We start from the raw sequence: 24,396 nt of genomic DNA, 5'->3' as shown, positions 1-24,396 counted from the left end.
ACTCATCACCCTTGGCACTAATTAGCATTCTTGTTGTCAGCCTCAGGATAGACGCCAAGGACTGAATCAGTCTGGAAACCTGAACTACTGCTGTGTCTGACTCATCAGTCTAGGTGGCCCATTCAGCCTTTGGCCTTTCATTAGAGTTTACAGCTCAGTGCAGCTGGGTGTGCTCCACTCTTTGTGACTTCACAAAGTGAACTAAAAGATGTTTATTTAAAATAAATATATTTTTATAATAGTAATGATAATAGTGGTGGTTAACATTTATTGACCACTTGCTAGGAGCCAGGCATTGTTCTAAAAGTATTAACTCACTTAAGTCTCACAGCATTCCTATGATATTTTCCTCTTTTACAGAGGAGGCACAAAGAGATTAAATAACTTGCCTAATGTTTCTCACATAATAAGTGGCAGAGTTGGAATACAGCTCTAAATACTAAATGAGTCTCTCCGTAATTATAGCATTTATTTGATTATTTCTTTTATCATCTTACTATATAACTGATTAAAAAAAAAAAATCCGTGTCCAAACCAAATGGGGCATATATCAATTTCCCAATTTTAAAACTGTTCATCTTTCAGTACTAGTTTTTAATTATTATTTGTTTTCAAAAGAGGTTATGTCCCTTTCTTAAACTTAATTCATGTGCATCATTATTCTGAACTTAAGGTCCTTAAATATCTCAATTTTAGGCTGGGCGTGGTGGCTCATGCCTGTAATCCTAGCACTTTGGGAGGCCAAGATGGGTGGATTGTCTGAGCTCAGCAATTCCAGACTAGCCAGGGCAACATGGTGAAACCCTGTCTCTACTAAAAATACAAAAATTAGCTGGGCGTGGTGGCATGCACCTGTAATCCCAGCTACTTGGGAGGCTGAAGTGGGAGAATCTCTTGAACCTGGGAGGCGAAGATTGCAGTGAGCTGAGATTGTGCCTCTACACTCCAGCCTGGGCAACAGAGCAAGACTCTGTCTCCAAAAAAAAAAAGATCTCAATTTTACTATGGCTTTTATGCTTATCTATTTTTTTTATTATTTAAGTTAAACATTACCTGATTGTGGCACTTGGAAACGTTCTCTGCCCTTCACTTTCTAAATTAATAGATTTAGAATCTAAATTACTTTGAGAGGTAAAATAAAATAAATCTCTATCAAACACTTCATTCCAATACATAGTTCACATGATTGGGGAACGAATGACAAACAGGCAGTCCAGCTACTTCTTTTTATTAATGTAGTAATTAGATTATTTTCACCACTATTCATGCAAAATTGGAAAGCATATAAGAAATTTTTTGGCCGGGCACGGTGACTCACACCTGTAATCCCAGCACTTTGGGAGGCCGAGGCGGGCGGATCACGAGGTCAGGAGTTTGAGGCCAGCCTGGGCAACACGGCAAAACCCCGTCTCTTTAAAAACACAAAAATTAGCCGGGTGTGGTGGCAGGTGCCTGTAATCTCAGCTACTCAGGAGGCTGAGGCAGGAGAATCGCTTGAACCCAGGAGGCAGAGGTTGCAGTGAGCTGAGATCATGCCATTGCACTCCAGCCTGGGAGACAAGAGCAAGACTCCATCTCAAAATAAAAAAAATTTTTTTTTTAAATCTAGGTCTTTATTTTATGAGATTTCTCGTAGTATCCAGGGAAGAAGTTTTTAATACACTAAGTGACCTTTAAAATAAAGTTCATGAAGCAATTAGATATGTTTCAATGAATACATAAATTAATCTGGTTCTCACAGTTTTCTTAAGACTTAGTAAAATAATATTGGTAGTAATTACTGTTTAGAGACATAAAATAATCTATAACCACCTTTTAATGTTTCTTTTTGTTGCCTTGTATACCCAGTTACTCAAAGCTGTTGTAAGTCTCACTTGGCACACATCTATTGCTCCAGTTTTGCTAAGAGATAAAATTTGGGATGCCTCCCAAAATAACCCTCATTAGACTAAATTAATAATGTCAACTTGAAAATCTGTGTTTTACTGCTGGCTTACATGGACATACAGCATGGCCTTTCTAGTGCTTAACTTTCCTATATACAAAATAATCATAACGAAGACCAATTTCAAGGGCAGAAGTGTTGTTTTGTTGTTGTTGTTGTTTTTATTGGCATGTAATAACCAATATGTGATTGTAGATAACTTCAGATGTCTACTTAAAAAATAGTAACTACAGGCCGGGCGCGGTGGCTCAAGCCTGTAATCCCAGCACTTTGGGAGGCCGAGACGGGCGGATCACGAGGTCAGGAGATCGAGACCATCCTGGCTAACACGGTGAAACCCCGTCTCTATTAAGAAATACAAAAAACTAGCCGGGCGAGGCGGCGGGCGCCTGTAGTCCCAGCTACTCGGGAGGCTGAGGCTGGAGAATGGCGTGAACCCGGGAGGCGGAGCTTGCAATGAGCTGAGATCTGGCCACTGCGCTCCAGCCTGGGTGACAGAGCAAGACTCCGTCTCAAAAAAAAAAAAAAAAAAAAAAATAGTAACTACAGCCTGGCCAACATGGTGACACCCCATCTCTACTAAAAATACAAAAATTAGCTGGGCATTGTGCTGCGTGCCTGTCATCCCAGCTACTCAGGAGGCTGAGACATGAGAATCACTTGAACTTGGGAGGCAGAGGTTGCAGTGAGCCAAGATCGTGCCACTGCACTCTAGCCTGGGTGACTGAGCAAGACTTTGTCTCAAAAAAAAAAAAAAAAAAAAAAAAAAAACCTAATAATTTGCAGGTAGAAATGCACAGAGAGAATTGCTTATTATGTATTGTTGCTTCAATTCCTTTAAGCTGTTTCTTTGACTAGTGAGAGATAGTAAATCACCTGCATTTCCAAGGACTTGGAAACACTTTGGAGGAAGTCATGAAATCAAGGTAATCCCAATATCACTGGATGTCTCCATCTTGTTACTCTGCATCTTCTGTGTTTTTTTCCAAATAGATTTCTGAATGCATTACTAATGAGTGTGCAGGCCTCTGAATTGTGGCGTGGTGTAGCAGACAAGAGCTGGGCTTCAGCGTTGTGTGGACCTTAGATGTGAATCACAGCTCTGAGTGGCTTTGTGCAATTTCTTCTCTGATCTTCAGTTTCCTTCTCTATAAAAAGAGGATAATGATATAGTATGCTTGGGACAATCTTAAAGTATGCTTCCTGAGTCTTTTTCAGATCCTTGAATTTGCAAAAACCACAGTAGCATATAATTTTTTCAGTTTCATCCTTCACAAAATAGGGACAATGACCTGTACTTCCTGGGTTGTTGTAGTAAATTAAATTATGAATTAAATATGAACAACAAAGCTTAGTTGATGTGGATGCTGGGTTGTGGTGAGCTAGGGTCACTCAGGGAGCTAAATAATTCATTCTGGCTTATCTGCCTTTCCAGAAATAAGTCCAGTTTGGAGTCAGTCACAAATAGTTGAAATCTCGATTGAAATTAGAGAATATTATGTGTGTTTTAAGGGTACTGTTTATTTCTGGGCAAACAGGAAACAGTCTGTGGCTTGAGCTGGGATCCCCAAAACCAGCATATGAGAATGAACGGAACTGCCCATCCGCGATGAGGATTAGGGTCATGAAGCACAAAACTCATTAGAAGCAGCATATAGAAGCAAGAAAGAGCCTAATCTTTACAGGGTGGAAAGGACCTTATGTAAATACCTTATGTAAAACAAAGGTTGGGCAAAGGTAGTCAGAAAAAAATAGTAGTAAGCCAGTTTAGAAGGATGTAAAAGTACGAAAACACCTCTTATGAGCACCTATGTAAGAACCCTTGGGCAAGGTGGTCACTGAAAACAGCACCAAGTCTTTTTCAAAAGCAAGAGTTCCCTTATACCAATTATCTCAAGAATTATAAGCATCCATTGAGCCAAATGCACAGATAGTTCCTCAGTTTGTGACTGGTGCATGGTGAACACACAATCATTTTTAGCTCCTTTCTTCATTTGATTTAATTCTTAATAGTATTTTTGTGTTAAACAAATATCGTACCCATTAATGACAATTAAATCAGTTAATGTTGCTGAGAGTCTGGGCCGTTTGATCTTTCCTGGCACATAATAAGTGTTCAGTAAATATGTGTTGATTGACTGAATAATTTAGGACAGTTTATACATCATTTTTATGGCATGCCACAGATAAATATTTATTATGTGCCTACTTTGTGTCATGCCTTGAGATTAGAACTGCATGACCCAAAAAGAAAAATTTTGTATAGCTTCAATTCTCAAAAAGTTGATCTAGTTGAGTAAATAATACATAAATATGTAAATAAAGACATGGTTTAATTCAACAATATAAGAAACACTGCAACAAGTAGTTGTTTAATTACATAAGTGGAAGTGACAGTGAACAAAGGCACAGGGTAAAGAGAAGGCAAGGAAATATTGGTGGAACATTTTGGTTGGAGATAAGTAATTGTGTAGAAGAGTGGCAGGTAAGACCAGAACGGTGGTTTGTATTTCATAAGATTGGGATGCCCACATTTCTGATTATACCAAAGCTTTTCTTATTCTTGATGAAAATTTGCTGTAGCTGCCTTCATCAGTATGTAATGTCATCCTTTGGCCCGATGGTATTTTTTAGCCTTATATTATCTTTTGTCGGATATTAAGATTACTATGCCAACTTTCTTTAGGTTCATAGTGGCTTAATTTAAGCTTTCATTCCTTTTATTTTTAACATTTTTTTCATTTTGTCTTCAATGTGTTTATTTAATATTCTTGTTCTTAACTCCAGGTTGACAGTATCTGTCTTTTAGTTGGTGGATTTAACCTATTTGTACTTATATTTACTCAAATTTTTAAAACTTACTTCTGATAGCTTATTGTATTTTTAATTTACTGAACTTCTCATTTCTTCCTTTTTGTTTTTGCTCCTGATTTCAATTGTATAGGTCAAGTTTTCTTCTGCTGGTTTAGAAGCTGTACATTTTGTTTTTATACTTGTTATCCTTAAGATACAGTCTCATGTTTATCACTATTGACTTCTTTAACTTATTAATATTTGCATTTTTCTCCTAACAGAAAAAGTACTTTATCACATTGTCATCTGCCTTTAATCTTTTGATCCTGCCCAGAATTTAAATTCTGGGTTCTCGTGAATAATGAATATTACCAAAATATTTGGTTTTCATTAATTCTCTATCTCTTAAACAGCAATTATCAGGGATCTATTTCTCTATTTTTCTCTCCCGTTTTTTGTTTGTTTGTTTGGTTGGTTGGTTTTTTTTGAGACAGGGTCTCATTTTACTGCAGCCCAGGCTGGAGTGCAGTGGCACAATCAAAGCTCATTGTAGCTTCCACCTCCCGGGCTTGATCCTCCTGCCTCAGCCTCCCAGGTAGCTGGTACTACAAGCACAGACCACCACGCCCAGCTAATTATTTTTTTATTTTTTATAGAGATGGTGTTTCATCATGTTGCCCAGGCTGGTCTCAAACTCCTAGGCTCAAGTGATCCACCCACCTCAGCTTCCCAAAGTGCTGGGATTACGGCTGTGAGCCACTTCACCTGCTGTGCTTCTCTTATTATTATTACTTTCCCCCAAAATGTTTTCTCACAAAAAATGAGTCCTTGTATGGCAAACAGTTTGAGACCTATGTGAGATAGTACTTTTATTATACCTTCAAATTTGAATGACAGTTTGTCTAAAAATAATATTCTAAGTTCAAATTTCTTTTCCTTCCATCATTTAAAAATATAGCTCTATTGTTTTGCATTCAGTGTTGCTGTTGGGAAATCAAATGGCAGTCTGAGTCTTGTTCCTTTGCAGCTGAACTGCTCTTTACTTATGGAAGCTCTTGGAATATTTTCTTTGTGTTTGATTTTATTAAATTAACTACAATTAAAAAAAAGAAAATTTGCACAATATTGTCAGACCAGTGGACTTATTACAAAAGATTTATCCCCAGCTAAATTTATCCCCATTGTGATAAATTCTTGTGTTTAACTTCTCTGTAACATTGTCTTCTTACTTATCCCTTTTAATGACATTATCACCTGCATTTCAAACTAAAGCTCACTGTTTAGCCTAAAAGATGAAGGGAAAGGAGGTCTAAGATGTTTAATACCCGTGATAATTACATTGAGCCATGAATCTTTGTTTGGGCTGTTTTGATTAATTCATTCTTAGTTTGGAATGAAGAGCAATTTGGAGGTGAACAAAACGGATAAAAAAGCAAAACAAAAAGATTTTGCAGGTCTTCCTACTACCTTTATTCACTTGGAAGTTTGCTGACTCAGGAAAATGCCAAACATATAGACTCATATGCAAATAAAAATGTGAACTTGGATAAGGACATAAGATACAAATTTCTTTTGAATTTTCCATGGTCTGTGTTCTCCAAACTCTTCCTCTGTACTCTTCCCTTCTTGACAACGGTTTAATTCCATTTGGCACTTACTATTTTCCAGACAAATTATATGTAATAAGATGGTAACTTCCCAGAAGTGTGTATTAGCTGTTGCTATTTCAGTCAACCAATTTTATTGAGTCTTCCTTGTGAAAATAGCCCTAGAGCTTAGTCATATGCTATTTTTCTGTTCCCTTCATGTTTCTATTAAATAAACACAAAGTCAATAAAACTAAAGTGATATCTTTAACAATCCCATTGCCCATGAATACATATGAAAATCATGATGAATTTCCTCCTTTGAGTGAGTTCTGATTTTTGAACTAATCTTAAAGATTATTCTTCATGAGAAGGCAGTGGGGGCCATTGAAAAGAGAGCAAGTTCTAAACTAAAAGGCTTAGGTTAGGCCAGGTGTGGTGGCTCATGCCTATAATTCCAGCACTTTGGGAGGCTGAGGCAGGCGGATCACCTGAGGTCAGGACTCATGACCAGCCTGACCAACATGGTGAAACCCTGTCTCTACTCGAAATGCAAAAATTAGCCAGGCGTGGTGGCAGGCGCCTGTAATCCCAGCTGCTTTGCAGGCTAAGGCAGGAGAATCGCTTGAACGTGGGAGCTGGAGGTTGCAGTGAGCTGAGAGCTCACCATTGCACTCCAGCCTAAGCAACAAGAGTGAAACTCTGTCTCAAACAACAACAAGCCTCTAAAAGGCTTAGTTAGAATCCACTCAACTGTGTAACTCACTGGTTGGGTAACTGTGGGAAAACTATGCTTCTTTAAGGTTTAATTTCCTCCCAGTAACATGCAGATAACAACACTTTGCAGGGTTGCTGTGAGAATTAAATGAGAGTAACTTAGGTTACTCCCCAGCCTAGAATACACTTGTAAGAAATGTTAGTTCCTATTTCCTTTCCCGCACATCATTAGAATTAGTGTGATTACCTGGGTCATGAGTAAGAACACTGAAATTTGTTTTCAGTTTTTGGAGATGTCCAAGCAGACCAAAAATAGAATCTGTGTGGAATCACTCAGAGCCTGGCATATTGGCATATTTTGAGCTAACCTTACAAAGAGAGAATATTCAAGCTGCTATTTTCCTACCCCTAACTTGTAAAAACTTTATTGACCTATGTTGCTGTACTCAGAAATTACACCAAAGTTGTTTAAATTTAGTTTTAAAAGAACAAACCTCTTATATTGTTTCAGCACAATAACAAATAGAAACAAAAAAAATAGGTCTGTCACAGCATTCTGACTGCTTCCAATGCCCCACTTTTCAGCACTAATGCCTAATGCTCCAGTCTACCTATCAATTCATATTCCCAGATAAAACATTGCATATAGAGTTTATTGCAAGCGTTTGCTTTTTTCTTTCTAAATTATCACTTCTTTTTGTTTGCTTAGTCATACAAAATAATTTCAAGGTTAGTTTCAGTCAGAAAAATTATAAACTTAAACCCTATATAGTGTTCCCTTAGAATATTTATTAAAAGAAAGATATATTTTCTATTCTTTCTTTCTTTCTTTTTTTTGAGACAGAGTCTCATTCTGTCGCCCAGGCTGGAGCACAGTGGCACAATCTTGGCTCACTGTAACATGTGCCTCCTGGGTTCAAGCGATTCTGCTACCTCAACCTCCCAAGTAGCTGGGATTACAGGCACACACCACCACGCCCGGCTAGTTTTTGCATTTTTAGTAGAGACAGGGTTTCACCATGTTGGCCAGGCTGGTCTTGAACTCCTTACCTAAGGTGAGTCACCCACCTCAGCCTCCCAAAGTGCTGGGATTACAGGCATGAGCCACTGCACCCAGCCTAATATGTTTTCTATTCATTTTTACTTTTAATTTTTCACAAATATGTTGGAAATATAATCATTTGAATATTTGCAGTGGTTATGAACACAGACTCAGGTTCAATTTTGGCTCAGTCGCTTACTTGTTGTGTGATCTTGGGCAAGTTTTAAACTTCTTTCTAAGCCTCAAGTTTTCATCTGTAAAATGAGAATTATAACAATACCTACTTCAAAGATGTTAAGGGAATTCATTAAATAAAACACATACACAAAGAGCCTAGCATAGTGCTTAGCACATAGCTAAGGAATATTAACTTATTTCTACCAAGACTATAGCATATTTATATGTGTTAATATGATCATTATATTAATGTGGTGAGAAGTAGGATTTAATTGTATACCTTGAGGAGTACATACGTGATAACAATTGTTCCAGATTTCTTCAGTAATTTAGTCTCAGAGTGCTCTTTTAAAAAGTTCTGAATAGATTTTCTTCTTGGAAATAATACTTTTTGAAAAGTATAAACTTTGATATGTACTACATCCCAAAAGCACAAGTAAAGGAAGCTTTGTTGTATTTTAATGCAAACCACATAGTAAAGCTTTAATTTAATCACCTTAAAATTAGGGGAACAAACAGGAAATGTTGTAATAATTGATTGTTTTTCCATATTTACCTTATTAAATGCCTTGACCGTAGTCCCAGTTTGGTACCAAATAAAGATATTTATACATGTAATATGCATCCTGTGTATAGATATCTTCTGTATTCCACATGCTTTATTATTGAGAATTTCTTCACGCTTATTTTCATTTAGTCTAAGGAGAAATCAAGAAAGCCTATTTCCTTAGTCATCCTAGTCATTATCCACCCCCACCAGCCCTCCAGGCTAAGAACATCGTGCAGACTGAGTTATTAAAGTTGATCTGAAAGAGCAATCTGTTCTAAATGACTGTCCCTGGATCTGCAACGGAACCCTGTAAATACCCTTCATTACTCTGGCGGGGCAGTATCACATTTCCTTCATGCCACTTTTGTGTCTGACACAAGTTAGGCAGTGAGATTTGGACTTTAGATCATCCTGGTTGATTGATATAGGAATGGTGCTTCTTCTGAGACAGGTAACCACAAATTTATTTCTCAGGATAATGTTTTAAAGCAAGTGTTCTGTTTAGTTTTTTAAAATGTTTTTAGTTTTTAAAACTAAGTGGGTTTTGAACTTTTAAGTAGTTTTTTTAAATGTTTTTAGTTTTCCCAGGCAAGCATTTTCAGTAGTTTAGATGAAAAAGAAATTTCTTAACGGTTTCATTGTCTTTTTCAATTACATTGTTGTCATGCCTTTTGTATAAGATCTTTTATAATCTGCTACCCATCTATTGTTTTGGATGGTCAAGAACTTGTCTTTGCTGTGAAAATTTTTCTCATTAAAAATGGCTAAAAAATACATACAGTCTCTGTTTTTCAAAAATACGGCATAGAGGTTTTGTTTAATTTTTTCATCTGATACTGGATACGTCAAGATGAATCTATGAACTTCAAGCAAAACTTACTGAAGCTTTGGTATATGTGAGTAATTTGTTTTAGAGAACTGGAGCCTATAGCGATATAAAAAAATAGCAAATGCAAACATTTTATATGAATCTAATAGTATGGAAATTCTCCCATGCTTTTCATCCAAATGAAGACTTCCTCTGTCATAGATCTTCCAGATTCCTTGGCATTCCTGTGGATCATCCCAATGTGAGTAAATTGTTTCTGTGGCTAACTGACTGAATTAAGAAAACAGCTGAAGGCAAGCACAGGATCGTGTTCAAACCACAAGAAACACATGTGTTGGATGAGCCACTCAACTTTATAGGAAGGCTTGTAACCAACCTTGTGTTTGCTTGCCACTTAACAAAGTTTGTTTTTAACTATGTTGGGCATTAAAAAGTTTTAAAGATTATTTTTTGTATCAATAAACTCTGATGAAATCTTGAACTAGTAGGTTTGTGGTATAATGTTTATACAATTACGACTGAAGATAAGCAAGGTGGTAGCTGGCTTATTTGGGAACAGAAATTAGTTTTTAAAAACTAAAATCTAAAATATGTTTGATGTATTATAACCAAAGTGTTCACAATTGCTAAATATTATTTATTTAAAACATTTATATTCAGTTTTTTTTCAAAGAGCTCGAAAATTGTGTATGGTATCTGTATTTGAAAATGCTGCAGTAAAAATGAAAAGAGAAAGATGACTGCCATTCAGAATTTCTTTGGTTTCTTATTTATTTATTTATTTAAGACAGAGTCTTGCTCTGTCACCCAGTCTGGAGTGCAGTGGCACAATCTTGGCTCACTGCAACCTCTGCCTCCTGGGTTCAAGAGATTCTTCTGCCTCAGCCTCCCGAATAGTTGGGACTACAGGCACCCACCTCCACGCCCGGCTAATTTTTTTGTATTTTTAGTAGAGACAGGGTTTCGCCACATTGCCCAGGCTGGTCTCGAACTCCTGAGCTCAAGCGATCCGCCCGCCTCAACCTCCCAAAGTGTTAGGATTACAGGCGTGAGCCACTGCGGCCGGCCAGCTTCTTTTTTTCTGTAACTCTTCTTTTGCATTTTACACCTACTTTAATTCTTTATATAGATTCCTAATTTCACTGCCCAACCAGCTTTATTCTACCTTTTAGTATGAGTCTCCTTCAACCTTAGTATTCTATACCTGGGTGAAAGGTAGAATACCAGGCTTATCATGGCAGTTTGCAGGAAAATAAAAATGTGTTTACTTTTACTGTGTTTCAACATTGCCTTTACTAGCCACCTGAAATAGAGGTTCTACTCTTCTGTGGGAGAGAACTACCCAAGACCCAGCAGCACTTACATTGATTATGGCTTAAGATCTGAGTGGGATAGTGGAGGAAGATCCTCTTTTTAAATAAAAAAAAATTGTTGGCATATCCACATAAATAGAATATGCAGAAAGACAATTAAGTGGTCTTGACATTAGTATCAGCACAAGATTAGGTAAGAGAGCAAATGAATCTGTACATTGAAGCTCTGGATTCCAGTGCTAATGAGAATAACCTATCCAGATAATTCATTTCCTCCTGTATCCTCTTCTTTCCTCAATACCAGTTATTTCCATCTGAATTATTTAAAAGTGTTCCTCATTGTTTTTTTGCCTGTGTAAGCCTAAAACCACATAAAAAAAGGTGTAAACCTCCAGTGCTATCACAATAAACAAAGAAATTTTATACCTGTTCAATGTACTATAAATAGTCTCACAATGACTGAAGAGGATAAAGATCTCTTCGTAAATTCCATGAGGTCAGAAATTTTTGTGTATTTAGTGCACTACTTTATACTCAGTACCTGGTACACAGTAGGCATTAAGTAAATAATTATCAAATGAATGAATGACTAGGAAGAAACCCTATAAGCAGTTGTGTGACTTAGTTAAGAAAGCTAGATTTAAACCAATGTATTTCATGCTATCAGAATCTAAGAATGACCCTTTTAAAGAATAATAACTAGCATTTAAGTCTGAATTTTCAAAGTCCTGGCTTCTACCATGACTGATAATGTTATAGCATCATTTAATCTATACTAAGCAATCAGGTTAACTTTTCTTCAAGTTTATTTATTTATTTTAAATTTTATTATTTTTTTGAGACAGAGTTGCACTCTGTCCCCCATGTTGGAGTGCAGTGGTGCTATCTCAGCTCACTGCAACCTCTGCCTCCCCAGTTCAAGTAATTCTCCTGCCTCAGCCTCCTGAGTAGCTGGGATTACAGGCATGTGCCACCACACCTGGCTAATTTTTGTATTTTTAGTGGAGATGGGGTTTCACCACATTGGCCAGCCTGGTCTTGAACTCCTGACCTCAGGTGATCTGCCCACATCAGCCCCCCAGACTGCTGGGATTATAGGCGTGAGCCACTGTGCCCGGCCAAGGAATTTTTAATATTAATTACCTTCTTGGCTTTTGCTTAGCCTTTGGACAAACAATTCAAAAAAGCTCTCAGCTTTAAAACGTTAGACCTTAGCTTCTGTTGACTTTTCACAGTCACATTTCCTAAAATGTATCAGTGATTTAATGAGAGTAAATTTCCTATTGATTAAAATTAAAGATCTTAAAAATTAAGAGTTTTCATGCATTTAAAAATAATGTCATTGTTTTGACTGATGAACTATGGTATAATGCATTTAGTGTTCATTCCAAACATCAATCAATAAATAACTTGGGCCTCTGGCTATAAGGGAAATTCTATAGGTAAAAGAACTGATTGACCCCCACCCCCTATAGGTGCTGTCCTGCTATGGAATCCCTTTGCTCAGTTTTCTCCTGTCCAATCAGGTGGAATGTTTCACAGGCACATGGTTTATACAGCTCAAAATAACTTGGGACCTGTGAGCTGACAAATGCTCTGGCTCTGGTGGTGACAGGTTGTCCAGCTTCTTACAGCCATCTTCACTGAAACTAAGGTTAACTCCTCACTCTCTATGGACGGCTACTCTCTATTTCCAAGGGCGTGAAGAATTTCCCTCTTCTCCTGTGCTTTCATCTAAAAGTTCTCCCTGGATAATTATCATTGCAGTGGAGTGCCTGGATTGGACATCCTCATCTGGGTCAACTAAGAAAAGAAAGGTAATATCCAGATTTAAGTTCACAAGTGTGTTTTGATAACAGGGCACTGACAGTGGAAAAGCGAATATTTCAAAGAACTCATTACTGTTACTTGAAATGAAACCTAGGATAACTGTCTAATTACATATGATGGGACATGAAATTAAGTGAAAAATAAAGCCTTCCACATGTAAAGATTTTGGAGGGGATTGATGAGACTCACAGAGATCACAGCCTACTTGAGTTCCTAAGGAAAAATATCTCGACGAGGAAGTTGTGACATGTTGCATATCTCATTGGCATTTTCCACACATTCGTTTATTAAAAGAATGTTGTTTATATAGAGAATATGTATGCAATGCCTATTTCCTTTTTAAAGGAAGTTGAATCTAAAATAATATGCCTGCATAAAGACTTTCATTTAAAATTTTTTTTATCATGTAAAAGGATACGCTTGCTATATTTAGTGTTGGAAGATCTGCTCCCTGGATTAATGTACACAACAGCTGCAGAAAGTCTTGCTCAAGGGACATTGCTCTTTCTTTCTCCTTTCTCTCTCTCTCTCTCCCTGTCTCTTTCTCTCTCTCTCTCCCTTTTCAGCTGCATCAGAAAGACACTTGACAGTCAGTGGCAAATGTTTGGCCTGGTACATTGCACTATTAGCAGTAATTAGATGCACATCTTGAGTTATATTTTAAAAACTGTATAAGCAAAGAAAAAGAAAAGATAGATTATTAAGCATTTCCAGTCCTCAAAAGTGAACATTACAGTAATGGTGTTAAGGAATTTTATTACCTTATCAACAGATTTTTATATTCTTATTAAAGATAATAACATCGGCTTGAAAGAAACAAAATAGTCATCCAGTTTTCTTTATCAAAAAACTATGATTCAATTACTTTAGTAATAATGAAATGAATCCTACAAACTCTAGATTAAAAATCTGTCATAACTTTATAGTCTCTCAATAATAACAGCTCTTGAGTTCACATAAAATTCATAGTCCTTTTCTAGGAAATTGAGAATGTCTATACTTATAGCTATCATAAACATATTTTTTAAAACAGAAAATAAGATATACTGTCTGACACACGATTTGACTACAAGCAAAATATTTAAAATCAAGGCCGTCCGAAGAAATCTGAAATATATGAATAATATACTTACAGAGGTGTCAAGAGATAAAATTATAGGCATTACAGAATCTTATAATAACGGACTATGAAACAAACAGTTGAACACTATCCAAATTCTGGAAGTGTGTCTCTATCCCCACTTATAGTATATGGCTAATGCTACTGGAACTCATAATAATGTGTTAAAACCCCAGTCTTCCATATATCTACAATTTATAATATAGACACTACTACAATATGCTTACAAAGTCACTTTCAGTAGAACAGACACAGAACCACAATTTGTGGACACAAGAAGTTGAATGAGTTTTTATCCAAGCTGGTTTTGGAACTAGTGGTAGTTTTTGCAAATTTGGTTTTGAAGATATGAGACAACAGGTAAATCATGTTCCATTTTGAAAGGGTTTTAACGAACTAATGTTGGTATGTGAAAAAGTGAGAGTTCAATTTTTCAACAGTTAATTCCTACTCATAATAGCATTAGTAGACTCAGTTCACTAACCTGAAAATGTAAGTCAAATCCTCCTGCCAACCCTGGAATAATTGATTTTTTTTTTCGTTCACATTGAGATTTGACAAAGATGCTGCTGGTCTCATGGTGTTAGGTAACAAGATAGAAAAATGAAAGGGTTTTCTTAATAGGTTTTCCCCTCTCCTAGGGGATGAAAAAGACTCAAGCAACACAGAGATATTGTTTAAAATTTCTGTGGTGCTTCATGGTTGACCAAATGCTTTTAAAACTACTAGAACATTACCCATTTGCTTAAAGGGAACAACTCAAGTAGAGACTGAATGGTCCGTTTAGAAATTTAAGAACATTTTCAGCAGATTTATTTTTGGTGGGAACAAAAGTTGGTGGGACTATTTATCTGCAGTAGCTATAGAGTTCTCAGAGTTCATGTATAACCAGAGTCACCTTGACAAGCTCTGTGCAGGCTTCCTGCTACATGGACTTCCACTCGGAGTCACAGCGCACTCCACTCTCAGGGAGGGGCCCAACAGAGCCTCCTGACAAAGTGCTTGAACTAGAACTTGATCTTGAGATCCCTTGGGACACCTACTGCTCTCTCAATCTAGCAAATGTATTATGTCAATTTAATTAGGGAAGTTAGCTTTTTTCAAATCCTTAATTACCTTAAAAATGACACAAATAGTAAGAAGCAGAAGAAGAATGAAAGTGTTAAATTTTTGCATTTAAAAAATAAATATTTGAGTTAATAGGAATTGACAAAGGTTTCTCATTTGGGATTTCCTATATAACAGCTTGGTTCACTGTGAATGGTGAGATCTTGAGAGTGACATAAAACCTCTTATACCTATCACTTTTGTGACAACCACCAAACCCTTTTTCTTTTTTGATCCTAGATTCTTGAAGTCTTCTTGATTGCCTTCCATTAGACTTTCTATGGGCCATAGGATTTATTTTTTACACTATTTCTTTTCTCTCTTTCAGATTAAATAGTACCTTTGAGCTCTGGCTGCAGTGTCTTTCACTAGCGCTTCCCTACATGTTTATCATCCTCTGGATACAAAAACATACATAATACGCTTTGTAGGAGCCAGTCTCTTTTTCTCCCACTCCAACGACATCTTTACTTTTTACCCTACATTCTTACTTTTACCAATTCGATTAAAATAATAATAAGAAAATGGCTTACTCACCTTTGGCCTATTACCTAAAAGTCTTCATTACTTAACCTCTGCCCTTAAAGGAATGTCCCTAGTTAAACAGATTCGCACTGATTCTCTGATAGATCATCTCTGCTCGGCCTCTTGATCTCAACATTCTTTTCTGATGTATACATTTGTCTGTATTTATCTTTTCTTCTTTCAAACTAAAAAAATCTTTGAGATAATGAGTCTTATAAGATTTCCATATTATTATTGACATATCATTTCCATATTCCTCAAGTTCTTACTCTGGTAATGCAGTATATACTAATTTATTAAATTACTAATGCCGTTCACACCAAAAATAGACTAGAAATAAAACTAAGATGGGATAATCACTCTAATAGTGAAGGGATGGATATTGTAATAGTGTACCAAGTACACTCCATCTGCACCCAGATTTTAAAAAGGTGATCTGTACATAACTCTCCAGGACTGGTTCCTGTTCACTGGGATTTGGTTTTTGACCCAGCAAGAACTTCTCCAAAAGAACTGACTTAGATATTTCTCTAGGATGATATCATCGGATATAGAAGGCAAAACCAACAGGTCAATACTGGCATTAAAGAGAGGGAGCAAAGTCTATTTTTTTCTTTCCCTAAAAAGCATTCTGGGCATATTAATTACGCATCACCAGCAAAAGGTCACCTCAAATTTGCATAGTGCTCTACAGTTTTAAAGTGCTTTCACAAACAGACCTACGAAGTGAGTAGGGTAGCTCTGCTCATTCCTGTTTTAGATGAGTTACTTAAACATATTTATCTTTTCCTATTCTGGCTCTCTTTAGAAATAATTATTAACTGTTAGGCTAATTTTGGGCCTGCCTCTAAACCAGATTTAGATTACTTGGGCATTCTTTGTTTTTTTCATGAATGTACTTCCCGCACTATAATGAATGCAGAGCAGTGTTTAAAGACACATGTAACTAGGTGCAAGTGGCTCATGCCTGTAATCCCAGCACTTTGGGAGGCCAAAGTGGGTGGATCGCTTGAGCCCAGGAGTTGGAGACCAGCCTGAGCAACATAGGAAGACTCCACCTCTACAACAAATTTTAAAAGTTATCTGGGCATGGTAGAAAGCACCTGTAGTCCTAGCTACTTGGGAGGCTGAGGTGGGAGGATTGCTTGAGCCCCAAAGGTCAAGGCTGCAGTGAGCCATGACCACACCGCTATACTCCAGCCTAGGTGAAAGAGTGAGATCTTGTCTCAAAAAAAGAAAAAAAAAAAGACACATTAAAAAAATAGATTCCTTTTTTTCACCTTTATGAAGGTTTAATTGACAAATTAAAAATTGTATATATTTGTGGTGTACAATGTAATGTTTTGTTGTATGTATACATTTTGCAATGATTAAATCAAGCTAATTAATATGTCCATAGCCTCACATACTTACCCCTTTTTTGTGTCGTGAGAAAATTGAAGCTCTACTCTTTTAGAAATATTCAAGAATACATTACATTATTACTAACTATAGCCCCCATGCTGTACAGTAGGCCTCCATAACTCATTTCTTCTCCTGTGTAACTGGAACTTTGTACCCTTTGACCAACATCTCAGCATTCCTCCCACCCAGATTTGTTTTCTCATTTAAATATCTAATACTTCACAGTCAGAATACTTCAGTACTTATGTTTGAATTCAAGTTACTTCATACTAGGTTTTGCTAATTCTCTGATCAATTCCCCAGCTTAAATTTTCATATTATAACTAAAAAATGAGTTTATTCCATGTATTTCCAACAACAGGGTCTTCTTAGAGCCTGAAGAAGGATAGCACCGAGTTAACATGAGTTGAAAAACATGTCCAAAGGTATCAGCCTCAAACTTCTGTTTTTATGAACCTGACTCACTCTTTCTTTCTTTCTTTTTTTTTTTTTGAGACAGAGTCTCGCTCTTTTGCCCAGACTGGAGTGTGGAGTGCAGTGGCACGATGATCGGCTCACTGCAACCTTTGCCTCCCAGGTTCAAGCAATTCTCCTGCCTCAGCCTCCCAAGTCACTGGTATTACAGGCGCCTGCCACCATGCCCAGCTAATTTTTGTACTTTTAGTGGAGACAGGGTTTCATCATGTTGACCAGGCTGGTCTCGAACACCTGACCTCAAGTGATCTGCCCACCTTGGCCTCCCAAAGTTCTGGGATTACAGGCATGAGCCACTGTGCCCCACCATAAACCTGACTCTTAACATTTTCGGAAAGTTCTTAGGGCAGATCCTCTTTTCTGGAAAGGTCATAGGGAAAAAAATAGAGATATTTAGGAAAGTAAAGGAAGTATAGTAAGCTGTCTATGTTGCCAAATTATTTTATGTGATTTGTTAAAGTCTGTCTTGATGGTGGATGCCACATTAATTGTTTCATTTCCAATCTGGTACCATTTCACCAATGCTATGATCTGTTTTCAAGGGCAATTACTCATTCTTATTTTGAAAGTGGGAAAAAATCTAATTTTCCATTTTGTGAGAAACAGAAAAGAGGAAACAAACTCAAATGTCACTGTGGCCAGACGTGGTGGTTCACGCCTGTAATCCGAGCACTTTGGGAGGCTGAGGCAGGCAGCCTTGAGGTGCAGGAGTTTGAAACCAGCCTGGACAACTTGGTGAAACCCCATCTCTACTAAAAACACAAAAATTAGCTAGGGGTGGTGGCGTGTGCCTGGAATCCCAGCTACTCAGGAGGCTGAGGCAGGTGAATCACTTGAACTCGGGAGACAGAGGTTGCAGTGAGCCGAGATCGCGCCACGACATTCTAGTCTGGGCAACAAAGTGGAACTCCATCTCAAAAAAAAAAAAAAAAAAAAAAAAGTCAAATGACACTCTGAATACTGCAGCTGAAATGTTTAAGAGAACTTATGATTTTATTCCCTGAAACCTGCTCCTACCTCGTCCCAGCAAATGGTTCTGCCAATGACCTAGTTGTTCAGGGCATAAATATTGGAGTCATTCTTGAATGCCCTTTCTTTCACATCCCATTTTAATCCATCAGCAAACCGCATTGGCTCTACTTTTACAGATATCTCAAATATGAGCATTTCTGGCCATCTCCCATGGCTACCACTCATTGAGCCAAGCCACCATCATCTCTTGCGTAGCATGTTGCAATTGTCTCCTAACTGATCTGCTCACTTCCACTCTTACTTCCTTCAGTTTGATTCTTTGCATAGCAGCCATGATTGAACTTTTTCAAAACCATGTCATCTGCTTCTCAAAACCTTTAAGTGGTTTTCCCTTCACAGGTTTAATAAAATTTGAAGTCCTTTCCATGGTCTGCAAGACCTTAAATGATCTGGCCTTGTACCTTTCTGACCTCATTTTCTTTCGCTCTTCTTTTTCACGCACTTCTTCGCTCACTGGGCTTGACTTAAACATACAAAACACTCACCTCTTAGGCTTTGACGCTTACTTCTACCTCAGTCAGGAACATTCTTTTTTTTAACCAGATGGTCACATGAGTAACTTCTCCACTGCATTATAAACTTTGCTTGACTTTGCTAGCTAAAATAACACACCTTCTTCCCTCCTCCATTATTCTCGATCCCCATTTTCTATTTTATTTTTCTTCCTAACATTGAGATTTTACCTACTAGAATGTCAGTTCCATTAGGACAGAGACTTTGTCTTTTGTTCACCAGTGAATCCACAGTGCCTAGAACAGTGCCTGGCACATAGTAGATGCTCAGTAAATATTTATTGGATGAATAAATGAATTATAGGGTACCTATAATAGCACTTGTGATTTTTTAAGTATAAATTTTATAATAGTTATAAAATTAATGCTTAAAAGATAGTTTTTAAATTAATGCTTAAAAAAGAAAATAATTTTCATATTTTTTATTTTGGCTAATATTTTATCAGTTTAACAATTTATATATGCATTTTCATCTGAGAATCCTCAAAGATAGAATTGTTATCCTATCTGACAGATGAGGATAACTGAGATTCAGATGCATTAAGTTACTTTCTCAAGAAAACAAAGTTATTTAGTGTTGGAGCTGGGATTCAAACCCAGGTTTCTGATTATAATCAGATGTTCTCTGATACTTCTGGTATAAAAGCAAAGCATTCCAGCCTGGCCAACATGGTGAAAACCCATCTCTACTAAAAATACAAAAATTAGCCGGGCATGGTGGCGGGTGCCTACAATCCCAGCCACTCAGGAGGCTGAAGCAGGAGAATCGCCTGAACCCAGGAGGCAGAGGTTGCAGTGAGCCGAGATCGTGCCATTTATAAGAGCGAGAGTCTATCTCAAAAAGAAAGAAAGAAAGAAAGAAAGAAAGAAAGAAAGAAAGAAAGAAAGAAAGAAAGAAAGAAAGAAAGAAAGAAAGAAAGAAAGAGAGAGAGAGAAAGAAAGACAGAAAGAGAGAGAGAAAGAAAGAAAGAAAGAAAGAAAGAAAGAAGGAAAGAAAGAGAGAGAGAAAGAGAGAGAGAAAGAAAGAGGGAGCGAGAGAGAGAGAAAGAAAGAAAAAGGAAGAAGAAAACAAAGCATGATTTCAGTTATTTTATCCACCATAAATAAGTTTTCACTTGAAAGTCATCTTAAAGTTATGACTGCCTTTACCAGTTTATAGTTTTTCTTTGTGTCTATAAGTTTTCTTTGTCCTCCTTTATCTGTCCTATTTTATCCTACAATTAAAAGTGAAAGATAGGCCAGCAACGGTGGCTCACACCTGTAATCCCAACACTTCGGGAGGCCGAGGCAGGTGGATCACTCGAGGTCAGGAATTCAAGACCATCCAGACTGATCAACATGGTGAAACCGTGTCTCTACTAAAAATACAAAAATTAACCAGGCATGGTGGTGCATGTCTGTAATCCCAGCTACTTGGGAGGCTAAGGCAAGAGAATTGCTTGAATGTGGGAGGTGGAGGTTGCAGTGAGCCAAGATCGCACCATTGCACTCCAGCCTGGGCAACAAGAGTGAAACTCTGTCTTTAAAAAAAAAAAAAGTGAAAGCTAATAATAGAGTTAGCAGAAAATTCTAATGAACACATTAATTCAACAAATATTTATTAACCACCTTCTCTGTGCTATGTGGGTGTAGAGATGATGGTGTACAAAACATAGGGAGACAGAGAAGAAAATACACACACTTAATGTATTGTGATAAGTACTGTGTTTGGAGACTGTGTCAAGGACAGCGAGCTTTGGGAGCACATTGGAGAGGTACCCAACTCAGGGAAGAGAAGAAATCCCAGGGCAGTGATGTCTCAGCTAAGAACCAAAGACCATGTAGGATTAGGCCTGATAAGATAGTGAAAAGAGGTGGGCACAGGAAGCAGTCCAAGCAAAGAGAATACAAAGATCTGAAGTCAACACAGTTAATTCATGAGACTGTATTTCAATAGAATACAGATACACTGAATTAACTATGAACGTACACTTTGGTTTCTCTTCAAATTTTTCCTCGGATCAGGTCACTTCACTGGTTCTGCCTCCATTTCTTATCTATAAAATGGAGGCCATGATACATGGCCATGGTTGTTAAATCATAATAATTATTATAGTAATAGTAACTTCCATTTATTGAATGTTTACTAAATCCCAAGCACATTAATCATCACTTCTACCTATGATATGGCTACTGCTACTATATCTGTTTTACAGATGAGTAAACTGAGGTGTATAGTGTTTAAACTTTCCCAAGTTTATACTAGGATATTAGGAAGTGCCAGAACTAGGATTTGAACCCAGTTCTATCTAACACCAATGTACTAGGTCATAAGTACTACATTAAAACATTAAAGAAATCTTTATTTTGAATACCTGAAAGTTTTGTTATAATAATTTCTCATAACCATAAACATAAGAACAGGTACATTAACACCTCAATTGGCTTCTTAAAAAAAAAAAAAACTCATCTAAGAATTTTCTTTTCTATTTCCACCACAAATATAAACATTTTTAAAGTTCTTCAACTTTAACATCACTTTCACCAAAGTATTGTTCTTTATGAACATCAGTCGAATACCCATTATAGTGGCAGGCCCTATTTTAAGGACTTTGCCTTTGATGTTATTAATCCTCACTCCCTTGGGAAACAGATTTTTTCATGTTTTACAGACGAAGAAACCAAAGCTCAAAGAAGTTAAGTAAACTTCTCAAAGTTACATAATTGTTAAGACATGAAGCAGAATTTGGAATTAGATCTATCTGGTACCAAGGCTAATGCTCATTCCATGTTGCCTCAATGTAAAAGCTATCTCAAAATAAAGGGTAAAAGACAAAGTCACATTAAAACACAATATACAGGGTAGGCACTATGCCTCACGCCTATAATCCCAGAGCTTTGGGAGGTGGAGGTGGGAGGATCACTTGAGGTTCTTTTAGTTGGAGACCAGCCTGGGCAACATAGAGAGACCTCGTTCCTACAGAAAATTTAAATATTAGCCAGGTGTGGTAGTGCGTGGCTGTAGTCCCAGTTACTTGGGAGGTTGAGGAGGGAGAATTGCTTGAATCCAGGAGTTTAAGGCTGCAGTGAGCTATGATCATGCCACTATGCTCCATCCTGGGTGAGAGAGTGAGACCCTGGAAAGAAAGAAAGAAGGAGGGCCGGGGGCGGTGGCTCAAGCCTGTAATCCCAGCACTTTGGGAGGCCGAGACGGGCGGATCATGAGGTCAGGAGATCGAGACCATCCTGGCTAACACGGTGAAACCCCGTCTCTACTAAAAAATACAAAAAACTAGCCAGGTGAGGTGGCGGGCGCCTGTAGTCCCAGCTACTCGGGAGGCTGAGGCAGGAGAATGGCATAAACCCAGGAGGCGGAGCTTGCAGTGAGCTGAGATCTGGCCACTGCACTCCAGCCTGGGCGACAGAGCGAGACTCTGTCTCAAAAAAAAAAAAAGAAACAAAGAAAGAAGGAAAGAAAGAGAGAAAGAGAGAGAGAGGAGGAAGGAAGGAAGGAAGGAAGGAAGGAAGGAAGGAAATAAAAAAACACAACAAACAGTAATGTCCAATGAATAGAGAGAAAGCCATCTTGATTTATAAGGCACTTAATTTTTCCCCCATCTAAACATAAACAGAAACTTAAACGAGGCTAAAGAAATAGTTGAGTTACAAATGAGGATTTTCGGTGTATTAGTTACATTTTCAAATAACATTTTGCACCTTGTTTCATATATCTTTAACCGTTCCTCCATGTAGTTTGTGCACAAATGAGAAAGCTTTTCAGCTGGGGTATCAATTATACTTTCATATACGATTTTGTATATTATTCACTGTTCCACAAAATTTAACAAATAGACATATAGTTCTATTTAATGAGTATGTCATAATTTAATTAACTAATTTCTTATTACTGAACATGGTTCCAATTTTTAAATATAATCATGTGATAAACACCTTTGTAGACAAATCTTTGCTCTCCAACACTTTTGCGTTTTATTTTATTTATTTATTGCGACAGAGTTTCACTCTTGTTGCCCAGGCTGGAGTACAGTGGTGCAATCTTGGCTCACTGCAACCTCCGCCTCCCGGGTTCAAGTAATTATCCTGTCTCAGTCCCCCAAGTAGCTGGAATAACAGGTGCCCACCACCAAGCCCAGCTAATTTTTTTGTGTTTTTGGTAGAGACAGGGTTTCACCATGCTGCCCAGGCTGGTCTCAAACTCCTGACCTCAGGTGGTCCACCCGCTTTGGCCTCCCAAAGTGCTGGGATCACAGGTGTGCGCCACTGCACCCTGTCACCTTTGCATTTTAGATTAACCTTTTTAAAAAGGCATAATACACTTCATCCAAATAAGAGGCTCTACTTGGGGCAATCTCAGTCTGTCCAAGTAGGTGGGAAAAATATTTTACTGTGGATGGTCCTTTCAGTCATCTCTAATTGCCTCTCAAGGTGGCTGCCTACTTTGCCAATTCAGAGGTTAGTTTGGGATAGCATTCTAGAAGTTTGGGAACAGGGACAGTTCCTAGGAAGCCTTACGTGTGATATAAGTGACGCTGTCATATAAGAGAAAGGAAAGAAATTAACTGAAGTAAGTTATGTTATAGGATGTTAAAGCCAGAAAATATTTAGAAGATTACTTTTTTCTCTACTTTCCCACACAGTAGCCAAGAATGGCAAATAGTCTTCATCTCCATTGCCATCTCTGATTGGTGATGGCTGAAGGAGTGGAGTGTTAGGAAAGTCAAGGTAAAGGGGGGAAGTACAGTAATCACTGAGCGGCAACTTTTAAGGACGAGAGAGAGTAGTGACAGCCTAAGTCACAAATTTGCCATCCGTTAGTAAATGTTTGAATGAATAAATGGATATAATATTAAAAATATAAAATTGGCTTGCATCATTATATTATTTTCTTAAGACTTTAAAAAGTATTTATTTTTTTATCAATTTCTATAATTCTATTACATTCAAGGTAAAGAGGAGAGGGTGGAGAGCAAATCTCTGTGTATGAAAGCGCTTTATAACTAAAAGATCATTATTGACATTATCAATATCAGGCTTAGAAATGTTATTTAATATTATTATAGTTATGTCATGGCTTTCACAACTGAACTTGCATTTAAAGAGTTTAATAAAGTGGTAATCATCCAGGTCTTTATTTGCAGGGAAATTTCATTCCATTCTTATTTATTTCATAGTTTGAGAGTAATATTTAAGTCTTTAAAGTTTATAAAAGGGGGAGGGCACGGTGGCTCACCCCTATAATCCCAGCACTTTGGGAGGCTGAGGTGAGCGGATCACCTGAGTCCAGGAGCTCGAGACCAGCCTGGGCAACATGGCAAAACCTTGTCTTGCAAAAAATACAAAAATTAGCCAGGTGTGATGGCACATGCCTGTAGTCCCAGCTATGTGCAAGCGTGAGGTGGGAGAATCACTTGAGCCCATGAGGTGGAGGTTGCAGTGAGCT

At 37.5% G+C, this 24,396-nt stretch overlaps 1 protein-coding gene across 5 annotated transcripts in view; it reads left to right on the top strand.

Annotated features, from left to right (window-relative positions):
* MYPN (myopalladin) overlaps positions 1-24,396 on the top strand; it is a 124,728-nt gene that overhangs the window by 9,131 nt on the left and 91,201 nt on the right. The window contains exons 1-3 of one of the 5 annotated variants that reach the window (XM_077946703.1): positions 9,182-9,261; positions 9,825-9,880; positions 12,651-12,769. The exons of 1 other annotated variant lie outside the window; for it this stretch is intronic. Coding sequence is in view for 1 of the 4 variants with exons in the window: in XM_028826596.2 (XP_028682429.2) it covers positions 9,241-9,261; positions 9,825-9,880 (77 nt within the window). In the remaining 3 variants the exon portion in view is untranslated. Of the gene's footprint in view, positions 1-9,095; positions 9,262-9,824; positions 9,881-12,427; positions 12,770-24,396 lie in introns of those variants that run through there. 3 more of the 5 variants (XM_077946702.1, XM_028826595.2, XM_028826596.2) reach the window with 3 other exon arrangements.

The sequence above is a fragment of the Macaca mulatta genome, chromosome 9 (genome assembly GCF_049350105.2).
Source record: "Macaca mulatta isolate MMU2019108-1 chromosome 9, T2T-MMU8v2.0, whole genome shotgun sequence".
Classification (NCBI taxonomy): domain Eukaryota; kingdom Metazoa; phylum Chordata; class Mammalia; order Primates; family Cercopithecidae; genus Macaca; species Macaca mulatta.
The sequence above is the reverse complement of the archived record's forward strand: the minus strand, read 5'-3'. Positions and strand labels throughout refer to the sequence as shown.